Source organism: Thermobia domestica, chromosome 7 (assembly GCF_964235325.1).
Source record: "Thermobia domestica chromosome 7, izTheDome1.hap1.1, whole genome shotgun sequence".
Taxonomy (NCBI): Eukaryota; Metazoa; Arthropoda; class Insecta; order Zygentoma; family Lepismatidae; genus Thermobia; species Thermobia domestica.
The window spans coordinates 126,034,389-126,058,512 of record NC_137460.1 but is presented as its reverse complement, the minus strand read 5'-3'; the positions used below and the strand labels follow the sequence as shown (position 1 = coordinate 126,058,512).

General features: G+C 38.0%; 1 protein-coding gene across 1 annotated transcript in view; it reads left to right on the top strand.

Annotated features, from left to right (window-relative positions):
- Positions 1-1,382: 1,382 nt before the first annotated feature.
- The window catches only part of LOC145690393 (ATP-binding cassette sub-family G member 4-like), a 229,305-nt gene continuing 206,563 nt past the window's right edge, over positions 1,383-24,124 (top strand). Inside the window, exon 1 of the mRNA XM_081765232.1 lies at positions 1,383-1,608. Coding sequence (XP_081621358.1) covers positions 1,401-1,608 — 208 coding nt within the window. The 5' untranslated portion in view covers positions 1,383-1,400. The remainder of the gene's footprint in view (positions 1,609-24,124) is intronic.

Genomic DNA, 24,124 nt, shown 5'->3' with positions numbered 1-24,124 from the left:
TCAAGTTACGTGGATTAATTTGGATTTAAACGGCATCGGAAGTATCACTGTTCATCTCAGCGATTCTGAAAGCTGTGGATTCGACACCAAAATCGGTCATTTGCGATCATTTTTATACATTCCCCCTTCCCTCCCCCTAAGTTGCACCGTCAAAGTGAAGTGATAGAAACCATCCCAGGCCGGAACTTCATCTGTGTTGATGATATGATCGAGATCGGTCGGGTGATTCAAACAAGTTGTTAAGTCACTTTCATTTTTATTTATACAGGGCGGCCCCAAAGTAGTATACAGTCCCGTACTGATCGGCTCATGGCATTTTGTGTCATTTACTTATTATTATTCATACATGTATTAACGTAGTTTCTTCGTTATCTGTTCTAAATATATTTTCACTTATGTACCTAGGTATTAAGCTCGAAAAGACTGAAGCAAATAAATTCCTTGATTTAGTAAATTGATAAAATGAAGGTCTGTATACCTACTTTTGGGCCACCCTGTATAGGATTTAGGATTTAGATTTCTGGCATTCGGCATCGATGGTCATTTAGCCCGTTGTGTATGAGGGATGGCGTCCATCGGAGTGCACACTTTCCTGGAAAAGGGAAGGAAGAAAGGATTGGGTAAGAAAGGAAACGGCTTGGAACCTGTAAGTTAGGTACTACCCCGGTATTTGCCTGGTGTGAATGAGGAAAGCCCAGAAAAACCTCATTCAGAATGGCTGGCCTGGAAAAGCTTTTTACACTTTTCCGACCGAGTGCCCCCACCGGGAATCTAGCCCAGGACCGCTCACACCGAAGGCGAGAGCGTTAGTTACTATGCTACGCGGGGCCACTTTATTTACATAGATTAGTGCAGGGATGCAAATAAGCAACGAAATTTTACTCGCCCAAGGAAAAAGCTACTAGTCCACAATAGAAGTCGTCTACTTACGTTCTATATGATATTAAATACTCGCCCGCAACAATGAACCACTCGCCTCGGGCGAGTGGTTATTTGCATCCCTGAATGGCTCATCCGATCATGTGTATACTTCTGAAATGTAATTTCATACCGTTCATAACATAGTGCGTATTTTTTGCTTTGGTATCAGTCTTCTTGTCATAAATGACTAATTTCCTGTTTACTCAGGACAAGCAGCAATTGTTTCAGTAGCCTAAGGAAGACATCTCTTATTAACAACGCGTGATCAACGTGTGGCGAGATTTTTTTTAAGTAACAAGTTGAGAACCGAAGAAAAGCGAAATTAGAAATTAAATTAGAAAGAAAGAAAAAAAATGTTTCGTGGTTACCAAGGTTACAACTTTTAGTTTGCCTTCAGCCCACAAGATGTCTCTCGTGTAGAACACCTGATTATGGTAACCTTCTTAGTGTTTCCAACCAGTATCAGTAGTTGTTTTACAATGGCAGCGAGTGATGGTGAAAGTTCATTGTGTGTACAGATTCAGGAAACGCGGAACAAACGGGCCGAATTAAGGTTGAACATTAACCATGCAAATAAGAAGGATGAGTTGCTTCTCTCGGCATCTTGTGCTAAGTTACCACCTTCTCGAGCAGTGAACATAGAATTTAGTGATCTGTCATACTCGGTAAAGACAGGACTAAGGCGAGGTAAGTGTCTTGTGTATGTTTTTGTTTACAAACTTTTCCTTTTCGCCTGCTGCGTTCAAATCGCCAATGACAAGTTCAAGAAGCTTGTATTGGAGCGCACCTCGAAACTGCTTCTGGAAACATGCCGGAAGCGGAAGTTAATACTCAATTACATATATTTTTCCTTTGTTTAAAATGACTAGATTGGGTTTTACTTTGTATTTCGAAATGAAATCTCGCATTTATATGTGAACTTTCAGAGCTCAAGTTATTAAAATGTTCTGCGGAAATCTTTATATTAGCCTATTATTTGATAATTTAGAGCAAAGGTTCTCAAACTATGTTCCGCGAAGAGACTTTGAAAAAATATACACAATGTAAAAAGGATAAAATTTTCTTTAGACGAACTTTTCTTTTTGAGATATGCTTGCTGACCCGAAAAGCTTCCAATAGCAACACATGGAATAGTTAGAAAATTATTCTATTATTATTATTATTATTATTATTATTATTATTATTATTATTATTAGTAGTAGTAGTAGTAGTAGTAGTAGTAGTAGTAGTAGTAGTAGTAGTAGTAGTAGTAGTAGTAGTAGTAGTAGTAGTACAAGCTTCAATTACAATGACAGGCTTGTAACGAAGATATATTTTCGGGAAACTCCCGAACTGTTGTAGACTTCAAATATAATGCGTGTAGGATTACCATACCAAAATAATCTAATAGCATACATTCTTTGAGAAAATCAGGACTTTATATTTTGAAAAGCCGAACTGTTTTATGTACGTATAATTTAGAAAACAACTTACCTTGTAACTGCTGACGATGTTCAACAATGGTAGATTTAGGTATCTTGTGCTCCTAGCAGGGGCGGATCCAGGACCGACTTCTGTGAGGGGTGGGGGGCGGTGGGTTGCCATACTGGTACTTTTAAGGGCTCCAAACTTTGGGATGGGTTTTATATATATATATATAAATATAAAATAAGAAAGTTCGATCGCCCCCTCCGCCTGGATCCGCCCCTGGCTCCTAGGCAATTTATGGCCAAAAGGTCCACTCGCTCGACCGCCACACAACCACCCCGTGATAAACTGTCAATTAATAAAATAGTTCACAAGTTTTTTTTTTTTTTTGTGCTATGAAGTTCGCCTAGTCAAAAATCTGATCCTGATGTTCAAGCTATAATGGTTACAAGAATAGAATAGTACCGCTGACAAAATAATTTCCTTGTATTGCATATTTTTCGCAAGACATATGTTTGAAATTATATTTTGCTCCTTCTATTATATGTCCACTGAGCGTTATTAGAATAAACTCTTTCAGTCCCTGCATCACTGCTTCGAATTTGCTTGGAATAAATTGACAAATTTTAAGAAGTCTACTCGATGTTCCAGCTGTTATTGTTACTTCTGAAAATTTACACCATTGCTCATCAGGAGTTAAATTATAACCTAGAGGAGAAATACATACCAGACCAGGGGTTGAATTAGGTTACAAGTGTATACCATGGCATTCTCACAATAGGTGATCTACCACATATTTGCCGCTGATATGTATCATCTGATTCGTAAATGAAATATTTTTTTTTTTACTTTAACGTCCTACGGTTATACGGACTCAAGAAAACGGATGATTGATGAAAGTGAATTTTTTTTTTTTTTTTTTTTTTGTATTCTTCCTCAGGGAATCTAATTGGGGACCACGTGCACCAAAGATCACTCGCTAGCCACTAGACCAGCGGGGAGGGCTACTTGATTTCTCTGTTGCTGTAATTTGCGATTTTATAAGTTTACCTAAATAGGCAATCGAGAAGACTTGTATAAAATCGTGTAAATATGGAAACACACGGCGAGAGTCTGAACAACAGATTAGAATAGCCTACTAAAATAATTAACTGTTATTGTGTCAGTTCCTTCTAAATGTATAAACTTATCTAACTTAATTTTCAATAATGAAATGAATGACGATGTGTTTTGTTACTGTATGTATTAATGGCCACTAACTAATGGGCTTAGTGATGTTAAGGTATTTTTATAATAAGTCGAAATGAGACTTACTGTATGAAAACGAAATAGAATACTCATAGAGTATTTTTTTTTATGTTCTAAACCCTCAAATCATTACATATTTCAATTATGTTCTTATGTATAACATGCTTCGCGAGTCATAAAAACATTTATAATTTTAGTAATACAATCCTTGAGGCCAAGAAAAAATGTGAGATATACTGTAGATATCTATACTCATCATCATCATAGGTATTGTGCAATTATTGGCAGATCACTTGCCGCAAGTTAAAAACTTCCATACCCCACGGTCTTACGCTAACCCCTTCGTCTTCACGTGCAATTTCTCTGTTTTGATATCGTCCATTAATCTCATTCGCCCTCTCCCTCTCTTTCTTGCACCATACCCTCATGATGCAGTTCCTTCTTATTCAATGTTCCAACCAGTTTCTCTTCCTTTTCTCATTAATATAGAAAATAATTCTTTTCTCCCTCATTATTTCTAAGACCCTCTCATATGCTTTCTGCTCGACCCAGCTACATCTCTTTATTCTTCTCCACACTTACATTTTGAAAGCTTGCAGTAGTTTTAATCATTTTTGCGTAATGTCCATGTTTCTGACCCATACAGTACAATATTTCACAAGGAGCATTTTATGAGTATTTTTCTCAACTCTTGATCAAGGTCCCATAATATAGTCTTTTCTTCCCTCTAAATCCTTATTTCGCCGTTCCTATTCTTGCTTTTATTTCACTCTCGCAGTTCATATCATCATTAATAATACTATCCAGGTATCAAAAACTAGTCACCTTTCCTATTTTCTCTCTTCGTACTTCTATATTTGACACCAACCGCTTCGATCCAATCACCATGGCTGTTGTCTTTCTAGCATTTACTTTCATCCCATATTCTTCACAGCCCTTCCTCAAGTTTTCTAACATGTTACTGATTTTCTTTTCAGATTCCTCAACAAGCGCCATGTCATCTGCAAACCGTACACCTAATCATTCTATCTCCTACTAAAATGCCGTCTTCATTTCATAGGCTGTTTTTCACTGCCTCTTCCTTATAGTATTACATAAATATTAATATATCTCGTACTATTGAACTTTCTTTTAGGCTAGAAATATTGGTGCTTTATGTATGGTTCATGAGCGCTAGGTTCCGAGCTGATGGTAGGTCATCTGTTGCGAGGAACCCAAAATATCTGTGTCACTGATAGGTTGCTCTTCATTTGGTATAGTACATGGTGTAGGACTCCAACTTTGCCCATCTAAGTATTTTTCGATTACTGCAATAACTTTTCCTCGTGTTCTTTCACTATCCAGCGTTCGTAAGTGGATGGTGCTGTTTCGTTGCTGTTTCTCATAGAATTGACATTAACTAACTCTGTGGCCTATGGAACCTGGAGGTTCAATGCCGCGTTCATAAAAGCTCTCCACTGTCTTCTATCCTTAGCTAACTGGATCCAGTTTCTACTTTGTATTCCTATCTCTGCGAGATCCATCTTAATATTGTCCTTCCATCTGCGCCTAGGTCTTCCTAATGGTCGTTTTCCGATTGGTCTTCCAGTCAAGACTTTGAAAATGTTTCTACTTTCTTCCATTCAAGGTACATGACCTGCCCACCTAGGCCTCCTAGACTTGCTGACCCAAACAATGTTGGGTAAACTATATAAATTATGTAGTTTCAGCCATTCCCCATTCCCATTCCTCTTGGGTCCGAATATTCGTCTCAGGATCTTATTCTCAAATATTTTCAGTCTATGTTCTCTCCTTAGAGTAAGCGACCATGTTTTGTAACCATACAGAACAACAGGCATGATTATCGTTTTATATATTTTAAGCTTCAAATTCCTCGACAGAATTCGCGACGACAAGAGACTTTGAACCGAATAATAATACGAATTCCTGCTTTTATTCGACATTTAATTTCTTCGTGAATATGATTTTCGTCTGTTAATATTGATCCTAGACACTTGAAACTATCCACTTTATCAAAAGTATTACAGTATAACCTCGTTAAAACGAACTCGCTTAAGCCGAACACTCGGTTAGGACGAACAAAATTTCGGTCCCGCCATCGCTGTACGTTATCTTATAGGAAGTTTTATCGGTTAACACGAATTTCGGTTAGCACGAATTACGAACTAATTTTTAGTCCCTTGAGTCAGTAAAGGTTTTAATTTAACACGAATTTTCAATCCTTTGTTTTTTTTAGATCATTTTTCTTATTTCAGATTTCACTCCAGATCAGTTTTTGTCATACAATATTTATACAGACGAAAATTGCCTTGTAAATAAGAGTAAAACCAGAAACAGGTATCTATCCTCCCTTATGAGGTGTTGATTCTGTCCTCCGTCAAGCGCTGAACATGCAGGTGCTTGGCAGACGAGCTGCTGACGACAGCTCGAGGCAAAACCTCTTCTCTCTCCTGTAACTCCAAACTGGTGACAGCAGTCATAAATACCTTTCCGTTACTAGCGGTACCCAACCTGCAACCGGAGTTATCAATTTTATAACTTAACCTGGATTTTCTGCGTGGAAACTTTTTTTTTTTTTTTTAATTTTCGAAGAAGGATAATAAGCTTACTGTAGTGTTTTCACTTTTCAGAGGACGGTACCGAGACCGAAACTAGTTTCGATCTCGATCTTAACTCGAATTTGAAACTGAGCCGTGCTTTTCGAAATCGAGACGAGATGGAAATTCTGTCTTCTCTCGATACAATTCTGTGGATGGTATCAAGACGGAGAATAGTCTTGGTCTCGTCTCGAATTTGGAACCGAAACGAGACCGAGACTACTCAGTCTCGTCTTGATACCATCTCTAGTGTTTTCTATGACATACATAATATACTGTAGTGGTATGTATAGTCTGTGTACTGTAGTGCGTATGTATGGAGAAAATGTATTCGAATAATAAAATTTGGGTCCCCGGTTAACACGAATTTTTATAACACGAACTCCTGATTTTTCAGTCCCTTGGAATTCGTGTTAACGAGGGTTTACTGTATATAATATTTTAACGCATCCATAATTTGCCGTATTACGATCCCGACGCACTTCCATGTATTTAGTTTTCTCTGCATTTACTTCTATTCTAAATCCATGTCCCTGCAAGTGTTTAATATCTCTGCATTTCTTTCTATTGTTCTCCTATCATCCCCTATTAAATTTACATCATCAGCATACGCCATAACCTGGTGAACACCCTTCAGCTCTAGACCCTAGTTGCTATCTTTGATTTTCCTTATAGCGTATTCCAGGACAAAGTTAAATAATAATGGCCACAACGCATCTCCTTGTTTCAGGTCATTCTCGACGTGAAAGCTCGTGGACAAAAATTTTCCTACCCGGACTTTACTTTATGATTCATTTAAACATATCTTAATTAATCTAATTAACTTAGCTTTCTTGGTATTCCAAGTTCTGTAACAACGTTGTATAATGTTTCTCTCCTAACCGAGTCGTAGACCTTTCTAAAATCAATAAATAGTTGATGTACCGGGATATTATATTCCCACTTCTTTACGAATATTTGTCGAATGGTAAATATTTGGTCGATAGTTGATCTTAACAAATACATTTTCTCCCCGATACATTTGAGTATGAAATCCAATTCCATGAACTGTACCAATGAGATCGAGCAGTGGCGTACACAAGGGGAGGTTAGGGGTTAACACCTCTTAAGCAAGATCTACTGGAAAATATATATTTAGTAAATTAATATATACATGTAAATCACGCCTGTCCTGAAAAAGTATGAATTCAAGTGCATGACCCTGCCCTTGATGAAATTCTAGGCACACCAGTGATAATTATATTCTTTGTTAAAATTTGAAACAAACTAACACTAGTACAAAATTCATTTTTCACTGAGTAACAGCCAGAAATTTATTCTTAAAAGTTCCAAGTAAAATTACAGCATAAGATTTAAAAATGAGTAGAACAGGAGGAATTCAGAATAATTTGTATTTAAGTTGTTAAGTATTTAAATAATAATTTTACGTGGCATGTAGAACAAACATCAGTTGAAGAAGTCGCAAGATATAATTTATTCGAAACAAAGAATTGAATTTTTCTTGGCGACGTGATTTTAATAATTCTTCTCGGTTTATCAGCCAGGTGAAGGTACTAACATCCGACATTTCGAATGCAGGTATCGCATTCATCTTCAGGGATTATAATGAAGAGTTTCGAGACGGGAGCATGTATATATAGCAGAGCCGGCGCTAGCAGTTTTGCCGTCCTGGGCAGTACTTTCAAATGGCGCCCCTTTAATCCGCAAACCCTATTTTGACAGAAGACGTTCAGGTATTAAGAAAAGTAAGATACCATATTTAAAAACATATATGAAAAGGAAAATTAAACAAAAAATTGAACTACCTCTCTCGAATGCTTACGTAATATTTAAACGACTCCATACATGTCACATGCTCGATTTCGCTGTACGTGATATACAACAGAGCATACAGATTTTTTTAAATATATATGCTTTAGTCCGACTAAGAATTTTAACTTTTAAGCTTATTTTATATCAAAAGGTGTTTCCCATATAGCATGGAGCAAAAAGATAATATAGTGAATCAAATATTACGGCAAAAGTAAGTAATTAGCTTAAGGCTTATTATGTAGTAAAACACAATAGAAATACACAAATTTAACATACTTTAATTGAAAAAACTATTCTTGTTTTGGTATGAGCAAATTCCTTTATCACATTCACGTAGTCCGATGTTTCAGCTTTTTAATATTCCATTGATATTATCACTAGACCACTTAAACGTGTTTGAGATATGGAAGAACGTAGATAGTTTTTAATAAGCTTAGAATAAGTTTCGAAAAATTTCTTTCTCAACTTGCCACGGTTACTGGTAAGGTAAACAAAATCATAACTGCAATACTAACATAGGAGCAAAGTCATATTTCTTAATTCATTTTAGTCTCTTTTGGTGAACTTTTAGGCTTAATTATAGCGGTTAATAGTTTCAGTTTGTCTTTCAAATCACTGGAGTTAATATCTTTCAATTCTTCGCGTATTAAAATGCAGGCACTTGTCAGACAAAAGTTCAGGTGGCATATCGTTCAGATTACTTATATCGTAAAGAAAATCGAAATACTCACAGTGATGTTTAATTTGCTCAAACCTTTTTCTTAAAGCTAACACAATCATGTCTAGAAGTTTGTAATAAAAATCGATCTTGTATTTTATGTGGATCTTCAATAGCTTCATCCTCTGGCTCGTACTGAAATCGTCTCTTCTTTCGACTTCGAGCTTGCACTGCATTACCTATCCGTGTGTCATCCATATCTAATGCTGATGCCAACTCCATCGCATCAACTAGGTAAAGTTGAACTTTGCATAATTTCTGCTCCTCTCAAACTACTTAGATATATTTTGAAGAAACCCGACTGCATCCAACACATGGATATTTTTGTTTACTATGTTTATGTGGAGTGAAAAGTCATACCAGATAACGAGTGAGCAAAGGTAAGTAAAGCCACGCAGCTGGTTTGCTAAACACAGAGCATCATGGGCGATTGTCCTATCTATTCTATTGTCGTTACTTATTTAAAGTAATGTATCATAAACCTCTATTTGATATCTAAGTGGAGTCAGAGCATCAACTCGGCTCTCCCATCTTGTGGTGCTGAATGGTTTTAAAGTGACGCTGCTAATATGTTCCTTCAGTATGGCCCAACGTTGAACTGACGCAGAAAAAAGTCAAACTTTTTTTAACTATACAAAAAAGAAATGAAACAGTGGACTGAGATGTTGTGACCGCATCGTTAACGACAAAGTTTAGTAAAGGAACATAGAAGACTTGGGAATTTATTTTTGTTTTTCATATTGGAACTATTGTCACATCTTTGGCCCTTCATATCTTCGATAGAAGTTCATTTCTTTTAGCTGTTTAATTATTACTTCTGGCAGTTCTAGACCAGTGATGTCTTTTATTGATAGGAAAACAAGAAAGTGTTCGCAAATTTTTCCAAGCCATTCTCCATTACTGTATGTAATTTGTACAAAACGAACGATCCTTTGCTCTGTACCAGAAATATTTGGTATACAGTCTAGCATTATAGTATAATATGTTGCAGCTTTCAACAAAAGCAGTATTTTACTTTCAATTTACTTACTTACAATTGGATTTTTTTTTTTTTTTTGGACATATTTTCCTTACTAATGGTGGTATTTATTTTATCCTCCCATGGCTCTTTTAATGTGTTCGGCCATGACGCTGTCAAGCTTGTATTGCTTAAATATAAAAACCATTTTATATAATATAATATAATATAATATAATATAATATATATATATATATATATATATATATATATATATATATATATATATATATATACTAGCAGCGTTCACCCCGCTTCGCTGCGGTCACCCCGGAACGCAATAAACTTTGTTACTTAGATAATTTTTACTTTTTCGCTTTCAAGTGATATGATAAAAACCATAGAAGATTGCAGTAAATCTTAACATTATATCGCCTGTCATTTATGTTAACCCGCCCCGCTTCGCTGCGGTCATCCCGGTGCTGGCATATTGTAAAAGTGTCTGTAAAAATAAGCAAATCAATTAAAAAATTTTAAACAGAAGATTCAAGCTATTTTCCGCTGTATATCGCCTGTCATTTATGTTAACCCGCCGAGTGACACGGTCATGCGGGTTGCATATAAATACGTTTATTTTTACCTATGATGAACTAATAACAAAGGATTTGTACGTTATGGACACTTGAATGGTCAATTATCTCAAGACACTGGTAATTAAAAATTAAAGTGATATGATAAAAACCATCTAGGGTCCAAATCCTAATAACCCCCCAAAAATGAAAGAAATTGGTTCAGCCGTATTAGCGTGATGAGCGGACAAAGGATTTTGTACGTTCTCTTTTATATATATATATATATATATATATATATATATATATATATATATATATATATTGTTGATAAGATACGATAATGAACAATTTGTAAATTGGTTAAAAACTCGCTGCTAGAACCTAAATGTCTCTAGGTGCTGTAGGTTAGAACGGCTGTCTCAAGCAGTGTTGCCAGATCAATCAATTGGAAAAGCAGGAGATTCGAAGATAAAAAACAGGAGAAAGCAGTAGACACATAGTGGTGGAGTTTGAATGTAAATCAAGGGGGGGGCAGTAAACTTTGCCATTATTAAGGGGGCGGTAGTCAAAACAAGCAATCCAGAATTCATTTCCGATGAACTACGTTGAACAAATAAAAAGGAAAGTCCCGATTTATATTAATATTATTTGCTACACACGTATGTGTGAAGTAAAACGTAATGAAAGAGCCAAATGGAGTGGGAAAATGTCTTTTCATGCAGGTAGCGATAACGTAGCTATATGGTACAGTCACACGTGATCGTAGCGTAAGACGATTTCTTGCTGACGATCGCGGAGAAATGATCTAAGACACTCTTCCAACCCAAGTCCCAATCTAAACAACACTTACTTGTAAATCTTACAGAAACTCAGAATATAGACGAATCTTATAGAAGATGACGTACAGTTGTATTCTTTGCATTCATATTATATACAGTAAAGCTCTATAACTATATGCTCTACAGAGCTTTGTGTATTATAACAGAGAAATTTCATCTTTTTATGAGAGGAAACATTGAAGATTCAATATTAATAATCTTCAACTTCTTGAAGTAACGAAAAAACAGGAGATTGTTCACTTTTCGTTTACTTTCGCAGTAAATCAGTAGAACGTAGAAAAAGCAGGAGATCTCCTGCAAAATCAGTAGATCTGGCAACACTGGTCTCAAGTGAGAGTGTACCTTTTGCGTACTTGGAGTGGAGCGTTAGAATATTGCTGAATAGAAAAATATGAGACACTTGACAATCTTATCCATCCTAGCTGAAAATCTTATCTACGCCGCTGCAAGGGAAATCTTGAACAAAATACCTATGGCTAGTAATTTGATAATTGGAAATGAGGGAGAATGCTCTGAATTTCCTGAGTGAATATTTTCCTGAATGTGAGTGAAGTAAGTTTAATTACATTCTCAGGGAACACAATTTTATTTTTCCATGTGGGACTATTATGAAGCCTTATATTTTAATAGTATTCTTTTGTTTTTCAAATTTTGCCGCCCACTAGACGTGCCGCCCTGGGCGGTGGCACGGCTCGACCCCCCCTCGCCCCGGCCCTGATATACAGTGACTATTTACAGACAGAACTATGATGCTGGCTCCTGATTGGCTTTTGTTGTGGCTACGATAAATAGCTTTGTTGAATCCCTGAAAATGGCTGACCACATAGGGCTGAGTTAAAACCCATTGTCTCTATTGAGACTATTCCTTCCCCGTAAGGTAGCTATGGTTTCCTTTATTGTTTTGGCTTATTACGCTAGTTATTATTTTGGAACAGAACAATAAAGGAAGCCATAGCTATTGCCAATTTGCCATAGCATAGAGCTCTTTGATCACCAGTCTAATTCTTTTTGCTAAGCCAATCGACTTCTGCTGGAAGAAAATCTAAATAAGGAATGCAAATGACTACTAATAAGTAATAATGAATACTTTTCCGTGATAATGTATACTAATTTACAAATGTGTAAAATAAACGGTGGCGTACGCAAAGAGAGAGTTTTGTTTTAACCCCTTTGAACGTGATATTGAAATATATATATATATATATATATATATATATATATATATATATATATATATATATATATATATATATATATATATATATATATATATATATATATATATATATATAAATTTCTAGAATATCATGTTCAAAGGGATTAAAACATATTAAAATATGTGTACAGAAATCTTGAAATGACATGAACTTAAAACCGCCTCCTTGGTGATATTCTGTGTACGTCATTGTAAATAAATGTAGATTTTTAGGATTAAGATTTCTGGGCTTTCGGCATCTAAGGCGATCTTAACTCGTCACGTATGAGGGATGACGTCTCTCTGCAATCACACTATTGGATGAAAAGGAAGGAAGAAAGGCTTGGGGAAGGGAGAAAGCGGACTGGGACTTGCATGTTAGGTACCATCCAGGCATTTGCCTGATCTGAATGACGAAAGCCCATGAAAACCTCACTCAGGATGGCTGGCTTCAAAAACCTTTTACACTTTTTCGTCCTAGTGGCTCCACCGTGACTCGAACCGGGGACCGGTCGCACCAGCATTTTTTTTCTAATTTGTCAGATAAAATTTAAAAATATAATAATTATAAAGGACTGCTGTGAGTACAACTGTAAAATACAATGAAGCTCCAGTAATTCGGATTACACTACTTCTGATAATTTGAACTGTACTCTTTTCTCTGTTTTTCGTCTTTTATTTCATTTTTAAAGCAAGTAGCAGTGTGATGTGTACAGCAATTGAAAGAGTTTGCTTTGTATGATGTGATATTTTTTCAGTATTGAAAGCAGAAGTGGTAGCAGTGTTGGGCAAAATCAATTGAAATCAATTGCAATTGATCAATCAATTGAAAGTAATTGCTCTGAAAATCAATTGCAATTGATTTCAATTGCAATTGATTTCAATTTGTAATTGACAATTAATTTCAATTGCAATTGAATTCAATCATAAAATTTGCAATTAAATTTTCGTCAAATGTTAATTGTTAATTGGTCACCAGGCAATTGAAACTTTTAATTGTTAATTGTCAATTGCAAAGGGTGTAATTGAAACATTCAATTGTTAATTGCAATTGAAATCAGCAATTAAAACTGAAGATAAGAAGATGTGTGTATATTGTATTGTCCACTTGTTCAAATAAGGTACTTATAAGAAATGCTGGATACCTATCATCGCTTTCCCCCCTGGGAAGAAAGCCGTGAAACTAAGTATTTTTGAAATATATTATGTTTATGGTTCTACCCCCTCGAAAGAACTCTATATGCCCGTCATGCATACAATAGGAATGAACACGAGCGAGTTCGAGCGAGTTTTCTTTAAAACTCGACTCGACTCGAAGCAGACATCTCGAAAAATTCCCCCAACTCGACTCGAATTCGGATCGAGTTTCCAGTCGAGTCGAGCCAATTCGAGCTAAATCCTTTGTGTAGTTCCAAGTACTACTATCTTCAAGTATCCTACATAGACAATATAATTATCAATGATACTACTACTACTACTATAACTAATTATTATTATAACACCGTGTACCTGTATAAACATGGAATATAGGCGGTTTGTATCGGAATACTAAAACTTAGTTGACTGTCGATCTCGGTAGTCAAGAAATCTTCAGGAGGCAAGGACATCGGTCACGAGGTTCTTGGTTTGAGTTCAGGAGGAGCAAGTATTCGGACTCGAGCCAAAAATTGTTAGAAGTTATGGGACTCCAGCCAAACATGTTTAAAACTGTTCGGCCCGGGTTTAGGGTTGTCAACGACTCAAGCGGCTAGCTCACAGCTCATTCACTTATCGAGCCGAACCGAGAAGTGAGCCGAGCCAACAGCTCATCCAACCGAGCCAGCTCGACCCGATGACTCACACGAGCCGAACCGAACCGAGTTGATTGCATACCCCAACCGAGCCGGTTCGAGCCATTGGCTCAGTTAAGCTGACTCGAACCCAGCCTATGGACTCGTTTCAACGGAGCTGGTTCGAGCAATTGGCTCCAATCGAGCCGAGTCGATAACTCGTCTTTACCGAGCCGGTTCAAGCTATTGGCTCAATTGAACCCAGTCGATGGGTAATCCCAACCAAGCCAGCTCAAGCTGTACGCTCAGTTGAACCGAGCCGGGCCGGTTGACATCACTATTCCGGTTGGGCTTCTACTTTGGCTAAAAAATTGGACCATGCAGTTCTCAGCATTGATGGTAAGAACTACAAAAAAAATTATATGAAATCTTTAGTTTTACGTCCCACGCTTATGCCGGTTAGGCTAAAGGAGACGGTGATGATGGGAAATGAATGAAATGAAGAAAGTGGGAGGAAACGGAAGAATTCCGAGAAAATCCATGAGCACGGTGTTTGTCCACCATAAAGTCCAAACTGCGCGAGCTGGGATCGAACCAGGGACCTCAAGCACCGGAGGTGAACGCTCTACCACTGACCCACCGCGCCCCCTGGTAAGAACTACAGTATATACTTATATTAGTGCTCATGGCGTCATTAACTTGTTCCACCACCAACGAATTTCGAGGTACTTTGTTTTGCATCTTTTGTGCGTGTTTTGTGTCGCTTTGTGCGCCTATTCCCACATTTTGTGCATCACCGGAAATGGGTCAAAATGGGCCTACATATATGGCGGAACAAATTATTGCTCTTCCGCCACCAATGAATTTCGAGGTCGCTTCCTTCATATCGTTTTGTGCCGTTTTGTGCGTCTACTTCTGTTTTGTGCGTCATGGGAAGTGGGTTAAAATGAGTCCCCAAGGTGGGACAAAAATGACCAAGAGTTCCGCCACTATTGAATCTCGAGGTCGTTAATTTCACATCGCGTACACTTTTGTGCGTTTATTTCGACGTTTTGTGCGTCACTGGAAGACGGTCAAAACGGGCCTCAAGGGTGGGACGAAATTAACCCACTGCTCCGCCACTACCGAATTTTGAGGTTCTTCCTTTCGCATCGACTAGTGAATGTTTCGTGCCCTTGTTTCCACGTTTTGTGCGTCACCGGAACTGGGTTAAAATGGGCTTCCAAGATGGGACGAAAATGAACAAGAGTTCCGCTACTATCGAATTTCGAGGTCGTTAATTTCACATCGCGTACCCTTTTGTGCACCTATTTCGACGTTTTGTGCGTCACTGGAAGACGGTCAAAATGGGCCTCGAATGTGGGACGAAAATGACCACTGCTCCGCCACTACCGAATTTCGATGTCCTTCCTTTTGCATCGACTACTGAATTTTCGTGTTGTTTCGTGTTGTTTTGTGCGTCACCAGAAGTGGGTCAAAATGGGCTTCCAAGTTGGGACGAATATGACCCACTGTTCCGCCACTATCGAATTTCGAGGTCGTTAATTTCACATCGCGTACCCTTTTGTGCGCGTATTTCGACGTTTTGTGCGTCACTGGAAGACGGTCAAAATGGGCCTCGAATGTGGGACGAAAATGACCCACTGCTCCGCCACTACCAAATTTCGTGGTCCTTCCTTTCGCATCGACTAGTGAATGTTTCGTGCCGTTTCGTGCCCTTATTTCCACGTTTTGCGCGTCACCAGAAGTGTGTCAAAATGGGCCTCCAAAGTGTGACCAAAATGACCCACTGTTCCGACACTATCGAATTTCTAGGTCGTTTCTTTCGCATCGTTTAGTGTCTATTTTTTTAAAAAAGTTTTCTGTGCCTACTTCCTTGTTTTGTGCGTCACCGGAAGTGAGTTAAACAGGCCTTTAAAGTGGGAGTTAAATGGCTCACTGTTCCGCCACTATCGAATTTCGGGGTTGGTTCTTTCGCATCGTTTAGTGTGTATTTTGTACCGTTCTGTTCGCCTACTTCCACATTTTGAGCATCACCAGAAATGCGTCAATATGGTCCATCAATGTGTGAGGAAATAGAGCCATTGTTCCGCCACTATCGAATTTGGAGGTCGTTTCTTTCGCATCATATAGTGCCTGCTTTGTACTTTTCGTGCTCCTATTTCCACTTTAGTGCGACAAAGAAAATGGGTCAAAATGGCCTACAAGTATAGCGGAATAACAATGCTGTTCCGTCACCATCGAATGTCGAGGTCGTTTCCTTCACATTTTTTATGCATGATTTGTGTCGTTTTGTGCATCAGTGGGAGAGGATCAAAATGGTCCTTAAAAGTGGAATGAATATGTCTTTTTCTGCCGTATTTGTAGGTCGTCTTTGACCCACTTTCGTTGGCCTACAAAACGTGAAAATATGCGCAGAAACGGTAAAAACATGCACTAAAAATTGCGAAAAAGTGACCCTGAAATTCGATACTGGTGGGAGAGTGGATCATTTTTCTTCCCACATTGAATGTCCATTTTGACCCACTACCATTGATTCACAAAACGTGAAAATAGGCTTACAAAACGGTAGAAAACACGCACAAGATGATGTGAACGAAACGACCTCGAAATCGTTCCTGACGGAACAGCATTAACTTGTTCCGCCATATTTGTAGGATAACATTGACCCATTTCCGGTGACGCAGAAAACGAGGAAAAAGGCGCACAAAACGACACAAAATTTCCATCTAATTAAGCTAAATTTCCATTTAAGTTTGTAAGCTTAATTATATGGAAAATTTTATACATTTTTCCTTTACGTTGGTCTACTTTACGTTGATTTGGGACTTTTAAATTTTATTCAGTTTTCCACTGAAAAGTATCTATAGTTCAACAAGGAAATAATTAATTATAATTATAATTATTATTTATATAATTGAATTCATTGTAATTTGTTCCATAACAAACACTTTACCATTTCGTACTAGCTGTTATGCCCGTTCTTCGCACGGATCAGATAAAATATCAATGTAAACAAACTGAACAAGGGTAGAACAATTAAAAAACATTTCTAAAATTGGATATATTTTGTGTGAATATATCCAACAACGTACATGTGTTTTCATTGGGAAGGCCGATGGGGGCTGAATTTGAACGTAAACACTATCGGGGGTGTCAGTATACGTCTGAGCAACCCCAATAAATATGGATTCGACACAAATTCTACTACTTTTACATGTCCCGGTGAACCCCACCTCAGACCCCCTTGGTTTGTATTGTGAAAAAATCTCCTCTGGCCCCCACCAACCCTCAATCAATACCGCGAAAACTATGAATGTGACACTAACATCTGCCATTTTCTACTACTTTTTACATATGCCGGTAAAAGTCCCTATAATCCTCTGGTTCCAATTTTGAAAAAAACAATGCCTCTGGCCCACAGCCGATGGGGGCTGTATTTGGAAGTCAACGCCTGTGGAAGTATCACCATTCATCTCAGCGACAGCGAAAACTATGGATTTGACACTAACATCGGTCACTTTCCATTATTTTCACATGTCTCGCAATTCCCCACCCCCTGACTCCCGGCCCGTATACAATGGTGGCTAAATTTGAAAATCATCGCTAATGAAAGTATCACCATTGATCTCAGCCACCACGAAAACTACGGATTTGACATCGATCATTGTGGATTACTTTTACATGTCTCGTGATCCCCTTTATAATGCCCCCCTTTCTTAGCTGACGGGGGCTAAATATGAAAGTAAACGCGGTCTTCAGTTTCACCATTGAGCTCAGCGATCCCGAAAACTGTGGATTTGACATTAATATCGGTCATTTTCGATTATTTTTACATGTCTCGGAATTCCACCCTCTGGTGACCCAAGGCCCACATACAACGGTGGATAAATTTGAAAGTCATCGCTAATGGTAGTGTCACCATTGACCTCAGTGACCGCGAAACCTATGGATTTGACACTAATACCATTCATTTTGGATTACTTTTACGTTTCGGTATCCCTCACCCCCCCCCCCGCCCCGTTGACCCCCGGCCCGCAGCCGAATAGGGTGAATTTGGAAGTTAATGCGATCGGAGTTTCACCATTGATCTCAGCGACCGCAACAACTAAGAAATCGACACTAATATTGGTCATTTGCTACTACTTTTACATTTCCCGGGAAACGCCCCCCCTGAGACCCCCTAGTTCGAAATTTGAAAAAAAAAGTCTTGATCTGGGGCCTAGACCAAGCTACCCGTGACCAAATTTTGAAAAATTTCTGTCCACTCGTCTGGTCCACAGGCCGCACAAAGATAGACAGACAGACACAAACAAACTCTTTATTTTATTTATATTAGAAAGGTCAGATCCACCGTTATTGTAATATAGCGGTGCTTGAGCGATTGGTCGTAGAAATTCAAACTCCGATGAGTGATAATTTTATAGGCTTGTTTTATTACAAGTTTAAACTCTTTAGTCAGTAGAGAAGAGGGCGTGAATCATGGGTCAGAGTTGATGACAATGGGTTTTGGTGGGTCTGTGGGTAACAGTGGGTAAGAGTGGTTTATGGTGGGTGGTGGGTCACAGTGGGTCACGGTGGGTCGTGGGTCACGACGGGTGGTGAGTCAATTGGTCGTGGCTAAAGTTTTCATTGCCCCACGCCCTCTCTGAACTACTGTGTTGAAAATTAATCAGTGAAATCAATTGCAATTGATCAATCAATTGAAAGTAATTGCTGTGGAAATCAATTGCAATTGAATCAATTGGCAATTAATTTCAATTGCAATTGAATTACAGAATTCAATTGCAATTACTTTCCACTGCAATTACTTTCAATCGATTGATCAATTGCAATTGATTCTCCTTTATTAATGGCCAACTGCAATTAACAATTAACCATTACTTATTTCAATTGTTAATTGCAATTAACAATTAAATTTACAGATTAATTGTTAATTGTTAATTCAATTGAAATTTGCCCAACACTGAGTGGTAGTAGATTTCTACTACTTTTCATTTTAGTAGATTTACTGCATAGGTAGAGTGGAGATGGAATATATTCGTGGGACGCCTAATTGATCACAGAAAACCACTTCTTACTATCCATTGCTGTTTTAACTCTATAGTGGCCAACGTTAAAACCAGAAGTGGTTGATTCTTTTCACTTTCTGGTTTGAATAGAAGGTTAAGATTTAAAAAAAAAAAAACAAAAAAAAAAACAGTACCTACACTTTGAACACTAAATCGATTCCGCAAAAATCGCTTCTCGTATTCTCTTACCAATTTTGTTCCGTATAAATCAATATTGAAACCGGCAGTTCCAGTGTACTTTTATCACTTTTTGTTGTACTACACAGAGAAAAATCCGTTCTCCGGACAGCGGTATATTGTACAAATATACGGTATCTTCTTGCTTACTATAGAAATCAGTACGGAGTATACGTTATCCGTATGCTACATAGGCACTGCCCTTAGGTGTTACATCATGCCGTTGCAGGATGTCTGACATCTAACAGTTTTCCATATATCACATGCATATACTTATGTTACCTTCATCAGCTATATGTTATATACGTCCATTTGTATGTAATATCCTGACCGCCTACATTGGTTCATACGGAAAGTACGTATAGATGGAACACTTATACAGAAAGTATTATAAAACATTCATTTTCAGTTATACGTCTGCTGTACGTTAAGTCCAAAAACTACAGGAATTACACATGTAACCTATCTTTTTAAGTACGCCACCTACATTTTTTTTTTCTCAGTGTAGAGAATAAAGGATGAAAATTATATTTTATCCTTGGGACGCTTCTTTGATTGCAGGAATCCACTTATTGCTATTTATTAATGTCTTTAGCTCTATAGTGATGAACGTTAAAACCGGAAATGGTTGATTACTACTATTTCCGGTTTGAATATCAATTTCGCCAATAAATCAGATTTGATCCTCTACATCCTGGTCCAAGATTAATGGTGCTCCATCAAGTAGTCTGCAGTTTTTTTTTTCTCTCCTGAACAGATGGACATACAGACAGGGTAAATATATATAAAGGAATTTAGGTAAACCAAACTTCTTCAAAATCATAAAAACTGAGTATATATATATATATACCAGGTGTCCGAAATAGAATGTACTCTTATCAAAAGTATTCTCGGGCTTCCTAATGTGATAGAATCCTTTATATACCACAGGCAAAGTAATATATCGAAGTTTTTTTTTTTACGTACCTTAAAAAGATTGAATATGAGCGCCCTTCTTGAAACGGTAAATGTCTAGTTCATAGTCCATTTCCTTCCATACTCAAATTAACATATCTATTGTAGTGGCAGCAAAGGCTTCTGTAATTCACTCTCGCAGTTAGGACACATCTCGAGGTAATCGTGGGACTAAGATGCAGTCTTTGACAAAACCGCATCGTAGTGTCATGTCTGGAGATCTCGGCCGGCTTTCCGAACTGACTAAGTGGGGCGGTTTCGGAAGGATTGTCGAACTCTATCCACTGTCTCGTCTGAATGCGAAGGACGGTCAGTGCTTTTGCGTTTCCATTGGCAACCTGTCTCCATGAGTTGCATGTCCCAACGCTTAGTGGAGTACTTGTCAGGTGGAACGACTCCAAACTGTCGCCGAAAGTTTACGTTGAATTGTGATAATGGGCGTTGTGTTTACGTATTGCATAGCACAAAATACCTTCTGTTGCTGTGTGGGCGCCATCTTGTGAAAATTGTGGTCTAGGGAACAACGGGGACTCCAATCAAAATTTGAAGTAACTAATAGCAATCCTTTTCACTGACATCTACGGTATCTCCGTATTAACGAAAAGGGTGCAATCATTTTCGAACACCCGGTATATATTGAATGATAATTACAGAACACATCCAGCTTTGACCAAATTTTGCTTGGCATCAAAGAGGCGTAAAGTTGCTTAGTAGGCAACTGAAATATTTTCTTCTCCAAATTTTGGTTCCCAAATTATTTGCCATCAAAGGATTTCATTCCCGATGAAGATATTTACCTCAAATACAAACCCGATTTTATTGATTTCAATCCTGTTTTAATCCGTGGGTTCTATCTCATATAACATCGTTTGTTCAAATGTGACGTTATATTTCAACCAACCAAGGAACCAAAATGAGTTCAAATTCTCTAATTATACTAGTGACAACACCAAGTTTAATTTATTAGAAAGGTGGCTGTGGAGAAGCAATATTTTGGTCGGATGGGAAGCTTTTATTACTTGTAACCAAAATAGATAGAACAGTATCTACTACTAGGGTATTCTCCAGCAAGCAAAGTTTATAGCCTCGTACCGTTCTTCAATCAATGTGGAACAAATAAATAGCTTTTTCTTTACCGAGTTTCTCCTTTAGTGAACGGCTATTCGATGCGTTCGCAACGCATTTTGATGACTCATGAGTACGCTTGGAATACGCTGACCATGTATTTAAACGTGGGTGGCTAATCACAATGCGCCCCAAACGCGAAAGCAATAAAACGCTCATAATACGTCAGCTCCAGTGTATTTGGTGTGTTTCGGAACAATAGGCCGCCTGCTGTTTCGAAATCAGTAAAAGATTTCTAAAAGAAGGAAAAAGGAAAGGCGTGTTGCCAGGTAAGGTGATTTTAGCAAGACCTTGATATCTTCTCACAACAAACCAACTGAAGCAGGTTATTCTCATTCTGCTCTTCCGGAGCGGGAAATAAAAAATAGACCTGGAAACCCTGATTGGCTCACAGTATGATTTATAACTCTGGCGAAAGTAAAATTACCGAGTAGCCACCTAGGTCGCGTTTGCTGTGGGGGGGGGGGTAACGCATCGGAAACGATCCCCGTTAGCCATAGCCTAACTGGTGAATTTGACTCATTCTTTCCAAATTTATAAAGGAAAAATAGAGAAAGGATGCACTTTTTCCTATGATTGTGCAATATAATGAGTTATGATGCAACTAAGGCTATAAGCCTAAAGGCAACTCTTGCAGAACTGACAACTGGATCCCCACTTAACAAGATTTCTTTTTTTTTACATAAAAATATCTAACCTACTTATTACAATGCTATTTTCTACAACTCTTTACGTTTTGAAAAAGTACGCCAACTGATGTACAGAGAATAGTATCCTGTAGAAGGAGGCATACGAAATAAAGAGTATTTTCTAGAGGTATCTCGCTAAAAAAAATGCATCCGTGACAGTGAGGTCTCGTCTCGAAAAATGTATTTGTTTGTATTAAAAGAATTCTGTCTCGTCTCATATCGAGTGCAACCCTAGCTCTGTACAGTATCCTGGAAAACTACGTATACTATTCATTTCTATACATGTTCCTTGATCAATGATTTCAGAGCGTACAGATCAGTTTAAGTGCATTTTTTCTTTAGTTTATCGGTCAAAATAACCGAAACTAGATACCAATATCGAACCCGATGTTTCCTACAACTTAATGTAACACATTACACTGTGATCAGTACAGAAATTCAATATTACTTAGACCTTGTAAATTGGTTTCTTTTGTAACTTACTTTCTCAGAAAAAAAAAATAAGAAAAAAGAAGAATATAAAAGTGTAATGCCTGTGTACGGCATGAAACTGCCTCATTAGAACCTTATTAAGTATATTTCTTTGTTTATACGAAGGTTACCTGAGAACCACACAAGTTGTTATTAGTATTATTGTTGTCAATATCTTTTGTTGGATTATATTTATATCAGTTGTGAATATTACTTTAGCTTCCATTCATTTCTGCACTCGCTCTTGAGGCTTATTGTCAATACAGTTTCTTTTCCTCATTAGTTCGTGTAAACAAGTCTCAAAAGGACGTTATTAAATCATTTTCCAGCATCTTCCCTTCACTGAGAAATTTGCTTGGGTAGATAGCCATAGTATGGTGTGTTTACTCAACAGAAGTACAGTCGGCCAATTTCTTTCAAGTTCCTATTAGTCTACAACAGTATTCCTTCTTCCCTCCATCCCTCTTTTGACCGCAATCTCTTAACGCCTGCTCTGTCTGTTCCTTCTTCCCAATACTATGGCTAACACTTTTCCTGGCGTCGGCGCGTTAACACGCCGGCGACATTCCAACCTTTCCCTGGCGTCGGTGTGTTTTCACGCTTTGAGACTGTGTTAGATTTAGTTGGGTCTGGCAACATTGCAAAACAGCATACGTCGGTTGTGCGTACATAATACACTTCGTAAATGTTTTTACTTATGTGTAAGCGTTAAGTGTCTTACTTTGTGTGTGTGTGTGTGTAGGCAGACTGATTCATTGTTGAAGTAATGTAATCAGTTGATTTGCAATGGCTGCTCGACGCAAGAAAGAGGTGATTCCAGTTGATAAACTTTCAGAAGTAAAAAATGAACTCTGTGTAGATGATGACAGTGGCGGCGAATCGATGATACCAGAAGTCAAAGATAAGCGGGAAGTCAAACTGATTTCTACTACGCATACAGCAAACATGGTTGAAATAGAGAAACCACGACAGAAAAGACAGAAAACCGTAAAACCAGAAATAGTGCGAGACTACAACAAATACATGAAAGGTGTAGATAAAGCTGATCAGCTTCTAAAATACTATCCATGTTCGCGGAAGACAATCAGGTGGACCAAAAAATTTGTATTTGTAATTTTTCAAATGGCAATACTAAATAGCTTCATTCTATTCAAGAAATCCATAACGTCTGCCAAATACAAGAATAGAAGGTATCAACTAAAGGACCTTATTCAGGATTTAGTGGAGGAAATGACAGGCCAGATTGAAGAAATTAAAGCTGAGCAGAAGGACATGTGTGAGGAATCAGAAACGGCATCTACTTCTACAGTAACTTCAACCGACCTCGCACCAGAGAGGATAAGAAGACCACCAGCTAAGGATCCATCGAATCGTCTGCAGGGAGGTCTGAAAGTTCACAAAATGATCCACGTCCCACCAAGCAAGAAGAAAAAAGGAACTGCAATGCGTAAGTGCCGTCGTGTCTGTGCAAAACACGGTGTTCGCAAAGAAACTAGCGTTATGTGTTCTACTTGCTGTGTAGCTTCGTGCAAAATTCCTTGTTTCCGTGCGTATCACACTAAGACAATATATTGACTGGGAAGGGGAGGGGAGGGGAGGA